At 35.2% G+C, this 13,210-nt stretch overlaps 1 protein-coding gene across 2 annotated transcripts; it reads left to right on the top strand.

The window, feature by feature from the left end:
* The first annotated feature begins 851 nt into the window (after positions 1-851).
* LOC105328238 (ornithine aminotransferase, mitochondrial) lies at positions 852-7,649 on the top strand. 2 transcript variants are annotated; one of them, XM_066069001.1, is made up of 9 exons: positions 852-993; positions 2,736-2,911; positions 3,179-3,403; positions 3,907-4,130; positions 4,361-4,533; positions 4,854-4,932; positions 5,868-5,981; positions 6,402-6,540; positions 6,944-7,649. In XM_066069001.1, the coding sequence occupies exons 2-9, from the start codon at positions 2,743-2,745 to the stop codon at positions 7,102-7,104; spliced, it is 1,284 nt and encodes a 427-aa protein (XP_065925073.1). In that variant the 5' UTR covers positions 852-993; positions 2,736-2,742; the 3' UTR covers positions 7,105-7,649. The 2 variants fall into 2 exon arrangements, with proteins under 2 accessions (XP_065925073.1, XP_065925074.1); XM_066069002.1 differs by lacking the exon at positions 852-993 and adding an exon at positions 1,323-1,443.
* Positions 7,650-13,210: the final 5,561 nt, after the last annotated feature.

Below are 13,210 nucleotides of genomic sequence, written 5' to 3'. Positions count from 1 at the left end.
TTTTACTCAGATGAGAATAGACTGATTTACGAATTGACGATTTTGATCTCTCAATACATATATGTGTATTTTGGCACAAAGCATCCTTCAGTGTAAGCTTTTTATTAAGTTTGCAGATTTGCAGAACTCGGTTTCCACGGTGATAATTGTTAAAGTTAAATGAGAGTGCAACTCTTTTATAGAAGATAATTGATAAATGAGGGAAAATAGATCGAGACGGGAGTTGTCATTTGTTTGTTTCTTTGTTTCATGGGTTTTTTCTTTTAAATTTACGAACCAAAGGACCGTCGGTCAAAAGGGGGAGAGTGTGCTTTTTACAATTACAAACCGGGATGTTTCATATTCATATTTCCGAACTAATTTATATTCCAAGTGTGGCTCCTGGGAGGAGATAAGAAAGCTAACAAATACTTGAAGGCACCAGAGAGAGAGAGAGAGAGAGAGAGAGAGAGAGAGAGAGAGAGATTAAGTACATGTATGTGTTGTAATAAAAGAATTACAGTAACTGCCATCTCTCATACAGTGTCTAACATTGTCTAAGGACACAACTCACAACATCTATTAACCACGTGGGGTTCGAACCAGCAACCTATGAGTTACATGTATATATATATATATATATATATATATATATATATATATATATATATATATATATATATATATATATATATATATATATATATATATACACTAGCTGGCCTAACACCGACGACATGAGCTCTACCCATATGTGTGATGATTTAATTATAATATATAAGCTACCCTCGATATTAGTTTAATGATAAATAATTCCTTTTTAACGCAGAGGCATATTCTACAATTGCAGCGCAATTTCTGCTCGGCAATGTGCCATACAACCGTAAATGCGACGGCGCACTCTTTAATCGTGTAACGTGTTTTGCTGTCACACCAGGTTTCGGCGATTGATCTGTTCGGTTGTTGACCCCACGTTGTTTATTTTATTCTTTGTTACAGTGCTGCAAAAACGAGGTAAGAGGACTTTATTTATTAAATCTGAGATTTTAATTTTTTCTGCTAAATTGTAGCATTAGGCCTAGAGGTTTCTCATGATTTTCTTTTCGTGTCATTGTCCAGAATCTGTGTTGATGTTGATCTACTTGGTCGGCTATATTATTTTCTAAATTAAACGAAAGACTGGTGCAGTTAACCAAATATACATGTTATAGAACATTTTCTCTTCTTTTTCTTGTTTGTTGTGTATGCTTAAGCCTTTGTTTATAATGTTCAGTGTTTTCAATCGGTTCTGCACGGCTTCGATCCAGCCGGATCGAGTTTAGTGTGGATGATTTCCCCTCGCCGGTATAAATTATAAAAGTGCCTTGTAGTGCAACATAGATTCACTCGGCGTGTAACTATTAAAACGGATAGAAATTTAACCTTAATTCTTTTCGTCAACAGCGAGAGAAAAACTTGAGCGAGGTAAGAACCAAGATCTGGAATACAACCGGGATGTCAAAGTACTGTTATTTAGGGTCAAGGCGAAATCGTGGAAATTTTTTGATGTTGGAATTTTTTTATGTTAATTTTACTACAGGTCTTTGTATGATTTTGCATAAGTAGAGTAGACATGTGACTCAAAAATGAATTTGAGTGTTGTGATGCATTAACTCCTTGTAATGTCATAAGTTTTAAAGGAACAAATATAAGAATTTAAATGTCTTAAGATCTTATCACACCTCCATGTGCCCATTCTTACAACAGGTTTATGGTTCTATTGATCTTTTTTTGAACCACCTTACTGAAGTAATGTTTAGCATCTATATTCGACTTTGATAAGTGATAATGCTCTTTCAGGTATAACATATTCCTCTGTGTCTCAGATCAATGTACATGTACATTTGTACAGTAGTGATGTACAAATGTTCAGGGATTCGAACTCAGGCACACTGTATCTCTAGTCGGGGGGGCTTTGCTGGACAGGAATTAACAGTCAGTTCCAGGGGTTGGCCATAGTACCACCAAATGTATAGTTGTTGGAAAAAAAGGAATGAGGAAATATACTTCAAGGCCGGACCAGAAATTGAAGCAGGAATCACCGGGTTTCTAGTTATAATAAGGAGCTCCATCACTGATTTGAGTAATGAATAAACCTGCTATTACTCTGGCATGGAACCTACAAGTATAATTCCAACTGTACAAAAAAAATTTCTGAGACAGTGCTGAAATGAACTATTAAGTTACTTGTACTATATTTGAGATTTTGCCCATAGTCAGTTTGTAGTTATTTGTATTTGGTATTTGATAAGAAAACATCCAAGCATAGGAATGTTAAATAACACATGCACGGGTAGATTCATTAACCTTAGGTTTATCCATTGACCATTCTATATATTCTGTTGTTGGAAACAGCTTTTCTTACTCAGATTTATGTGCAAACATTAACTATGAACTGGTAATCAACTTACTTGAAGAAAAAATATAGATACTAGGGGATGATCTTTATAGCCAAAAGTCATAGATTTTGATGATTTATCATGTTTATCATGGTATATCACTATGGAGTCTTCACAAAATTGTATAATGTACTGAAATGTCTGGCCAGTCTGGTGATGTTAATAGACAAGTTAACTAAAGGATGATGGAACAATAAAGTCAACTGAAGGATCATGGAGCTTCACTTGTTAAAGAGATGACATCATTCCATCAAGGTTCTTGAACTGATTTAATAATACTTGAACATTTTAATACTAATACTTTTTTAAACATTTCAGATCAAATATGTTCAGTAAAGTACAGAGACAGGTGTGTCAGAAGCTGACCGGTCTACAGCAGCATGCCAGGAGTGTGGCCAACATCACCGCCAAGTCCCAGGCCGTGTTTGACCGGGAGTCCAAGTACGGCGCCCACAACTACCACCCTCTACCTGTGGCCATCTGCAAGGGAGAAGGTAGCATATTCCCCCCTTGAGTCCCCCCTCCCAACACACACATATTGACAAATCTATGCCATATTTAAAACACTTAAAAAAAAGTGTTAAAGCTGCTCACGCAGATCATCACAATCTGTTTGTTGAAGTGAAGTCTTCTGCAGTATTTTGCATTATTGATATGATTACTTTAGTGTAAGTGTTACATTTTGATGTATCAGCAATTTTCTCTTTTTAAACTTTCCAACAGCCTTCAGTTTTCAATGAAATTTTTCTGTGACATTGCAGGCGTGTTTATGTGGGATGTAGATGGCAACCGCTACTACGATTTCCTCAGTGCTTACAGTGCAGTGAACCAGGGTCATTCCCACCCCAAGATCATCAAAGCCCTGACTGATCAGGCCTCTACGCTGGCCTTGACCTCAAGAGCATTCTACAACAATGTTCTGGGAGAGTACGAGGAATATGTCACTAAACTTTTTGGATTTGATAAGGTCCTCCCCATGAACACAGGTAAACTTCCAGCATGTAATGATAAAGGGTCACATTTTAAAGGTAAAGAGATTCACTTCAAAAATATTTCCCAGTTCAGTGGGGTAGTAGCCCAATAGGTTATAAAAATGAAAAATAAAAATTTGAAGACAAAATTGAAAAATGAGACATGTACATGTACTTGGTACCTTTAAAATCTGTAGATCTTTACCTCTTTATACATATACATGTGTACAATTATGTGTGTTAAATATTTGAAAAGAGCAAACATGTGTTCTTTGTACCACAGTAAATACTGCTGAAGTCAGCAGAAAATGACTTACAACCTAAGATCTATATTCATGTTAATTATTTGATTTGATTATCTAATATATTACAGTCTTTATTTGTCCCTCTGTAAACATGCATGCACCAGGTATTTAAGGTGGGCTTGTTTTGAGTTTGATGATGTTTGCTGTCAAAAATATATAATTTCATTATACATGTAATAAGAGCTCAATAATCACACTGTGTTTGGTTTTCAGGTGTGGAAGGTGGAGAAACTGCCAACAAACTTGCCAGAAAATGGGCTTACAATGTCAAAAAAGTCCCAAAAAACAAAGCCAAGATTGTGTTTGCAGAAGGAAACTTCTGGGGTAGAACCCTAGCTGCTATCTCTAGCTCCACCGATCCTTCCAGCTATGAAGGCTTTGGCCCTTACATGCCTGGCTACTCTCTTGTTCCATACAATGATCTAGCAGCTTTGGAGGTGAGTGATTTTGAGGTCAAATATACCAGGAAGAAAACTGTGTCAGAAAAAATCTGATTGTGAAAAAAGGAAGTACTCAAAAACTATTGTTGACAAGAAAAATCAGGTATTAACATAAACAACTGTATATGGAAAACAATTGTTATGGTGCAGGACTAAAATAAACATTAATTCAGCAGTGATCATTTTACTTATGTATTAACTGGAGTTGTCTTTCTTTGTGCCTGTAGAAAGAGTTGCAGGATCCTAACTGCGCCGCATTCATGGTGGAGCCCATTCAGGGAGAGGCAGGTGTTGTGGTCCCCCAGGAAGGTTACCTGTGCAAAGTACGGGAACTGTGTACCAAGTACAATGTACTGTGGATAGCTGATGAGGTCCAGACGGGACTGTGTAGAACTGGAAGGCAAGTCCTAGCCTTGTTTTGAGGACAAATGCAGAATTTGTTCATGAAAACTAAAAATATTTAACCAAATTAACAGTAAAAATTTAAGAGGGCTAGCAATTTTTTTCTGATAATGAATCATAATGTCTCTCAATTATTTAAGCCCAACATCATTTAAGATACAGAAAAAGACAGTTTTATTGTGTTTAACATTGTCTGACCTGAAAACCTGAAAGAAATGCCATTGTCCAATAACTAACAAACCAACTGGTACTGAGTTAAGATTTATTCATGCCTACTAGTTGTTATCAATAATTCATGTATTAATCTTTCTATGGTAGAATGTTGGCTGTAGACCACGAGGATGTGAAACCAGACATCCTTATTCTGGGGAAAGCCCTGTCAGGAGGTATCTACCCTGTGAGTATTTAAAAAAAACTTTGTTATAACTATAAATGCTGTAAATTCCTAATTAAACGCAAAGAATTAATATCCGCGTAAAATCTCACAGATTTTAAAATCTCGCTTTGATTTTTCGGACAGATGTCAACTGTTAGGAAACACAATGAGAAATAGGTGTTTGAGATTTTGTATTCTCGCGAATTGATGCAAAACAATAGACTAGCGAATTAAGTACTCGTAAAATAAGGAATATACAGTAACTAATTGTTCATTAACCATCTTAATTTGACGCAAAAATTTGACACAAAGCAATGACTGATTGGCAGACAATAGAATTGACATATTTATAACTACACATCAAATTCTTTTGTGACATCAACTACTCAAAGACCATTGTTTTGTTCAAATAGAACATTTTAACAAGACCTTAGACTTTCAATAGGATGTAACTATCTTTTTCTTGTGTCAAAACAAGTGTAAAATGACGCTGGTTTCAAGTGAAATGTACACGGATTGTGTGGTCTTAGCTCTAAAGCCAGCCAAATCTTGTTGATTTCGAAGATCCATGGCTGAGTGGCCAGCAATGAAATAGACAGGCCTACATTTCATTGCTGTTGGACTGTAGATTCCTAATTAAACATGAGGAATTGATTTCCACGTAAAATCGCGAGAACCAACACTAGCTGATTTTAAAGTCTCGCTGTTATCTTTCAGACAGCTTTGATCTATAGGAAATTATTACAAAAAATTGGTGATCGCGATATTATATTCTAGTGATTTGATACAAAACAGCAGAATCGCAAAATTAAGTACTTGCGTAAATTAAGGAATTTACAGTACCAAAAGTCCAAGCTCCTGTTAAAATGGTTCTAATTCTATAATGCACATACCCGGTATATGTACTTCAAACAAATATAAGGCATTGTTTTGATAAATTTAAACCTTGTGTTCAGGTGTCTGCAATCCTGGCCAATGACGAGGTAATGCTGACCATTAAACCAGGTGAGCACGGATCTACTTACGGAGGTAACCCCTTGGGATGCAAGGTGGCCATCGCAGCACTGGAGGTATTCACTTCAAACACTTCTAGACTTTTATTTTCAGTCCTCTTCTGATAAAACCTGAGAGTGCTACAGGGTTGTCTCCTGCTGATTCTATCAGTCTGTCTTGTTTGTATACCATACTTGTTCCCATGCTTTTTTTCTCAGTAACTGATTGGAAACTTGCTAGGTACATGTATTTTATTGTCAATATGCAGCTGTAGACATTTGTCATGTTTTAACAAGGTATTAACATACATAATGTTAAATGTTATTACACATGTGTGTCTTTTTTTCATGTGCTCAAACTAAATCAATAGATACATGTATAAAAGAGTTCCATGCTGATATATTTACTGGTCATCTCATAGAATACTTGTTGTTATAAATAGAAAAATGAATGTTAAAACCAAGCTTAATTACTGGTTTCTTTTTTTTTCTGTGTAGGTGCTTTTGGAGGAGAAATTGGCAGACAATGCTGAAAGGTTAGGGCAAGTTCTGAGGAGCGAGTTATCAAAACTTCCAAAAGAAAAAGTCAAACTTGTCAGAGGAAAAGGATTATTGAACGCCATCGTCATCAATGATAGTAAGTACTCCTTTATATCTGTGGATTAATTTAAAATACAATATAATGATTTTAAAGTGGAAATGCATACATGTATATATCATATTGATCAGCATACATCCATTAAATATAAGTGTATAAGAGCTATCGAGGTAATCGATATGCGAAAATAAAGAACATTTTTAATTACAATATGGATTTTGTAACAAATTGAGATTTTGATGACAGAATTTTGTTTTTCAATGATCCCTATCCTTGGAGTGTTTGCATAAGAGCAGTTCAAAATGGCTAAAGAATAAAACTTTTTTCTCTAGATAAATGCTTCTTTGTATATGTGTTGCAAGATACATGTACAGTTGCTTGTATTGAAGTTGGATATCGGTACATGTATTTGTGAATTAAAAATGTCTGTCTTGATTTGTAGAATATGATGCTTGGGAGGTGTGTCTGAAGCTGAGAGACAATGGACTGCTGGCCAAGCCTACACACGGTGACATCATCAGATTTGCTCCGCCCCTTGTCATCTCAGAACCACAGTTAAACGAATGCATCAGCATCATCAAGAACACAATAGAGAAGCTTTGAATAAAAAGACACTTTAAGTGTAAATTTCATATTGTGCATAATTCAATTTATGTCAGTTAGAATAGGATGCATTGGATTATTGGTGCAACAGAAGAGAAAAAAAAATCCAAATTGCATTGGAAGCAATTTTTAATAATCCTTTCTAACTACATATACATGCATCTTATTTTCAAAAAATTTTTGTTGCTGCACTTTCATTGCTTGATGATATTTTTTTTAAGAAATGTAACACGATTCTAATTGCTTTTGAATTCCATAATGGTATTTTTATTTTGATAGATCTTATTGCTTTATTTTTGTGATAGATTGTCTGCCTCTTTACGTTGTTGTTACTTCTTTTTAGTGAAGTGACTTTACATATTTGTACCTAAAAAAAGAAGAGGTATATAGCAAAAATCTCACTTTCTGAATTCAAGTTGTTTAATCATTTTAAGTGCTACACTGTTTTGATATAGATCTGAAGTTGTTGGAGATTTATCAGCAAGATATACTTGCTTTTGATATTCATTGTGAAATCTCAAATAAATACCAATTTCACTTTTGAATTTTATCTTTTTTAATACAGAAGAATATATGTACCAGTATATTTGAAATAATTTATATTAGTCACAATACTAATGAAATTTTGATTTTCTTTATGAACTAAAATTGAAAATCATCCTACTCTGTTTTTTATTATGAACATGGGGAACCACCCACTTGACTGGCATTTGCTTTGAAGTGTAAACATGGGTTATTTGCATTGATGTGTGATTTACACTCTGACAGTAGCTCAATGGTCAAGTGTTGAGATGTGCTGTGACTAGTCACTACATGTATCAATTTTCTCCGCTGTAAACAATAATGTACTGTGTTACCTTTTGCCTTGATGTACCAATACTTTAATAATATTTTTTTTAAACAGCCTTTTTCATTTGGTGTATGTAGTATTACTTTAAAATGTAAAAACTGTTTTGCTCTACCCTACAATCAAAATTTACAAGCAAATGAATAGCAAGTTACAAAACAGTATATAGAAATATTAGTTCACATTGACCATAGGATCCTAAAATTTACATCTTTGATTTGAATAATCTGCCATATCGTTGTGCAGGATTCCTCGTTAAAGAGATTATAAAAAGATTAAAATAATTTTGAAAAATGTCTCCGACCATCCAGCCTTCAAACTAAGTGACGCAATAACGCAAAAAACATCCCACAAATGCGTCAATCTGAAGAGAAGGGAGTGGTATGTGGCAACGGCGACGTATACACTTACGTGTAATCGTGTAACACTTTGTCGCATGAAAATTCCGAGCACTTTGCACGATTTGAGATATCGAGAATATATTTGAGCCCATCACAATGTTCATCATCCACGTGTACCCCATAGGCTATACTAGTACGTGTCGGGCGGGGCGGATATCTGCAAAGAGAGAGGTGCAGAGATATACACATAGCTCAAAAAGTCCTGGGAGATGTAAGTTGCATGTGGAACTGGACTATCCTCATGTTTGTATACCTTGTAGAGGCTTCCTAATGATAAGACATGCATTAATAATAGTACTGTAATTGTACTGTAGCTTTCCACACACTTTACATGCAAAAATATGTGGAATGTAAATTTTAAGAAGTGTTGTCCTTTCCCATTTTTCTTCAACCGGAATAAATACTTTATTCTGCAGAGATCAGCTACTGATATTATACAATACTAGGATATATAACTTCGTGTTCATTAAAAACGTCTTTGCTTCCTATTCTAATTCATAGAAATCAAAGGAATAATTTTTAACTGACAACTTCCAGAGATAAACAATATTTAACACCAAAACTACTGGTCATTGGAAAATATCAATGTTGATACAAAACAGATTTGACTTAAAACAAAAAAGAGATGAAAAATAAAAATAAGATTTTCAGCCCAATAATCATTATCAAGGTTGTAATATTAAAGAATCGTTCGATCACCACTCTTTACATGCTTCTTGCACTGTGCTCGACTTGTGTTTGGCTCCACTTCACCTTATAAGGACGCTACGGGAGGACGAGTATCAGAGAATGAAGTGTTTGATAGTGAAGCTGATGACGACATCAAAGGCCTGTCAATACGGGAAAGTGGAGAGTACGCTCACGTCGATTTTGAATTTATTGGTTAATCATAAATGGTATAATAGCCTACCTGCCCATACCCCGCTCCTCCGAAACTATTTCTTCTTTTTTTTTGGGGGGGGGGGGATTAAGATCGCACGTTAACGACGATTTTGAATGAAACAGTTCCTTCACCCAAGCATTTTTTTTTTCAGAAATAAACAGATAAGACATTATGCCACGTTGGTTCAATCTCCCACTCCAATTTTAACAAATCTATGTCCTTTATAAATTACATGGAAAGAATGAATAGGTACACTCCTTTCTAATAACCTATAGTATATTAAATAAAAGTTACAACGTACTACAACAGTACTGCACAGTCATGTACTGTGAAGTCTGGCGTGCACTCCGTGTTTTCATGTTCACGCATCATAGAGTTTTGATCACATTCACTGAAAATCTTTTACATCCAATCGAGGTGCAAAAGTAAACGCTGTCTCTAAATGTACTAAATATTTAGGTATTTAAGAAATGCGCACAAATTGTTGACGGATCTAGAGTAGGAAAAATATTTAAAAAATGAAATTAATTAATGAAAATATTAATAAAAATCTTTCAAAATCTGCGCACATAAATATACATATTTTAATCATTTCTTTTTTTTTTTATTGGATCTAACATTGTCCATCATCCTTTAAAACAAAGTGAGACAAAACCATACAATAGACAAACAAATACATATAAAACCGATTGCTATCTGATGGCAGTGATGAAATCTTGCAACATCCCATTGAATCACGTGATCCGATGCTCGACATGTCACGAGAAGCCCGTGCAAGAAACTTTTGCTGTGATCCATTTGTAATTGGTCACAGACATGAAGTCTTAGAGTGCCATCTCATCATCTGAAACCCCTGAAAGTCTGCGAAAATCTCCGTGCCGCGACATCTAGGGAAGCCCTGTTAACCAAGAAATCTCCTCGTCCTCCAGATTTCCAAGGAGATATCAGTAAAATTGTTTGTAAGAAACGAGCTATATAGAAAAGTACAGCATTTTGTATCGTTACCGGTATATCATTCAATGGCAAGCGACTTTCGGTATTGTTTTGTCTGTCGTGAAGGCAATCTTCGAAGACGATTTTGTACGAAATTCGACTAAAGGTGGGTCACGGGTTAACCACTTAAAAATCTCACGGAAAAACATACCCTGAAAAATTGTCAAATCGTTCTTTTGGATTTACAGTCTATTATATAAAATTTTTTATCAAATTTGCCCTCGCTATTTTTATGGAATACCGCCTTGAATTTGGTACTGTTGACAGTGGTGTTTTGAGTGACAACTTTATAGAATTTTATTACAGCGAAATACAGATATCCGGTAGAGTTTTCGATAGCTCAATAGGGTATACAATTTTGATCAGCAAACGTCCTATTTCGTCTTATATTAAGATAAACTACAGTTTACAATCATGAATTCAGTGCAATATGCGTATTAAATATAGGCAACATTATATCCGATTTCCCACCATATTTCACCGACTTAACACTAATCAAGAAAAACAATCCGGGTTTTTTTTGACCGGATAATTGTATTTTTATAATTTTCTCTTTTTTTATATTGTTTCACTTAAATATTAAGGTAAAGTTAGTTTTAATTTATATAGAAATTCAATGTAATGATTTCTATTTTCTTACATATTATGAATAATTGTGTTGTAATTGTTTAGTTATATCACTGAGTGATTTACTTATATGACATGGCAGTCATTTATTTTATGTGTGCTTGTGATCAATGTAAAATATTTTCTATCAAAAGTTAAACAATTATGTAAAAGAGAAGTTTGATTTCGTCTCAAAATAAAGTGTATAGCAATTGATGCGGCTTCTGTTGCCTCCAACAGACTCCAAATTAAGTTAACAAAATGGGCGGTTACGGAGTATACATTTCATCTCCGCACGCTCCCCGCAACAAAAGCGAGGACTTTATTGAGAGTTTTGTATGACACCGCTCTCGGAATAATTATCTTCTCCATAAAACCTTTCTAACGACCGAATAAAATCGTATCGCGGAAGGTGTGCAATGTCTGGACGCGCTGTTATTCTGTGATTTTGACTGACCCAGGCACGCGCACTTTCCTGGTACGGGGCGGTACAAACATATCCTTAATGTTGTTCTTGTTTCTTCGACATTATTCTCCCTCTCCGTAGGTGTTCCATCAAATTTCGCCATTTTCAAAATTTTGATTAGCAGAGGTGAATGTTTCGAGTGCCAAATAATTACATCATTTGTTTAATTTGTCGAAGAAAAACAGTCAGATAATTTGACCTTCCGTCGGGTTTATTATCACGTGACGATAGCGGCGCATGTCAGCAAGGACGAGCAATTCTCAACAGTATCAAAATATCCGAAAACTTCCCTCTCCTTTCAGATGGAAGCAGACGACAACTGCATCAACTTCCGCTGGGAAACAAATTCGAAACTCTTCAAAACAAAACGAATACCCGCATTCATATTCGAGTACCTTATTGCATCTAAAAATAAAATGGTTGAACACTGGAGAACTCTTGGAAACTAGATTGAACAAAATAAGCGTTTGACCCTGATCCTTCACAACACTTCTAGCAATTTCTATGATCGTGGCACTACTGATAAGCTTCTCGAGCACAATGCATCAGAGAATCGCACAAAACATATCGTAAAACATACCTCTTTAGGTTCTTCCTTTTTCTTTATTTTTTCGGTCCAAAAACCGGAACGGACACCAGTAATCACACGCTTTGGGGCCAGTAATGACAGCCTGACACCCGTGCGCTCCCTCCCAGGGTCCAGTCTTTTCTGATTTTCCTCTGACCCCGGTTTCCGATGGTTTCCAGCGCACGAGGTGTCTCACCTTTCCTCCAGCCATGGTCAGTGTGAGCAGACGACACATTACCCTGACAGATTCCCGGTAGCCGCGAGCGTGCGCGTGTCCCGGTGCTTTTTACGATTTGTAGATAACAAAAAAAAACTTTTCCGTAATTACTGATATTTTCTTCCTAATGGCTGCTTTGTTCTGTCGTTTTCCGTTTTGAAAAATCTGTTTGATCCTTTTTGTGCTGGACTATAGAAAAAAAAAGTGTTTTTTAAATTTTATGAATTGATTCAAACAATGTTCATCATGTTCCCAAATGCATATATTAAATTGATGTTCAAGTATTAAAATTTAACAAATAAAATCAAGGGTAAAGATCAAGATGTACTTCTTGAGGTCTATTTCAAATTCTACAACGTGGTATATTCTCTAATGAATTTTTTTTCATCAAATATTTTTTTTTCACAAAACATGTATCTGGTACCAAAAGCAGTTTAATCGTAAAATACAAACAATAATGTTCAAGGACAGATATAATAAATCAAGGAATGGAATCAGCCATATTAAGAACAAAATAACATGTTTTCAAAAACACATAAATCTTTGATAAATCGGATGATTATAAATTACTCTATACTTTCTTTTTACATCTTGAAATAGAATTTACTGAATGGAGTCGGTGAATGGCCAATTTCAAAGTTCCTCGATCTCTACCGGACGTCACGTGTGCTCATCATCTTTACTCCTATCTTAAGCAGGCGCACGTGCGTCCCGCCGCACTCTTAAACCCTTAATTGGTATCACTATCATATGATAACTAATTGTAAAATGTTACCCGAGCCGAGACATATTGTTAGTAACTTTTTCATATACAGTCACATGTACAAAGCATCAGTTGTATACAATTTGCGCAAAATTCAGGAATTATATATTTCTGCAAAATGACGCTATTTAAGAATTATATTGTTCATTGATATACATAATTTTAAAAAAAAATTCGAAACAAGTTTGTCTATAAATACCCAAACAAGCTCAACATGGACGGCCTAAATTATCCAAACTACTTCGTTTCACAACACCGATTCTACATATACAGTATAAACTAGAATTTCCACAAATACAGTAAAAAATTAATTTTGTAGATTTTCCTAGCTCTCAATTACTTCACAGATTCAACTTTGGTTT

Source organism: Magallana gigas, chromosome 8 (genome assembly GCF_963853765.1).
Source record: "Magallana gigas chromosome 8, xbMagGiga1.1, whole genome shotgun sequence".
In the NCBI taxonomy this organism is placed as follows: Eukaryota; Metazoa; Mollusca; class Bivalvia; order Ostreida; family Ostreidae; genus Magallana; species Magallana gigas.
The sequence above is the reverse complement of the archived record's forward strand: the minus strand, read 5'-3'. Positions and strand labels throughout refer to the sequence as shown.

What these genes read in the sequence shown, in the direction of transcription:
- LOC105328238 (XM_066069001.1), top strand. Translation starts at nt 2,743, where the DNA reads ATGTTCAGTAAAGTACAGAGACAGGTGTGTCAGAAGCTGACCGGTCTA. An exon ending in ATGATCTAGCAGCTTTGGAG is followed by an intron (nt 4,131 to 4,360) that starts GTGAGTGATTTT and finishes TTGTGCCTGTAG; the next exon opens with AAAGAGTTGCAGGATCCTAA. An exon ending in GGACTGTGTAGAACTGGAAG is followed by an intron (nt 4,534 to 4,853) that starts GCAAGTCCTAGC and finishes TTTCTATGGTAG; the next exon opens with AATGTTGGCTGTAGACCACG.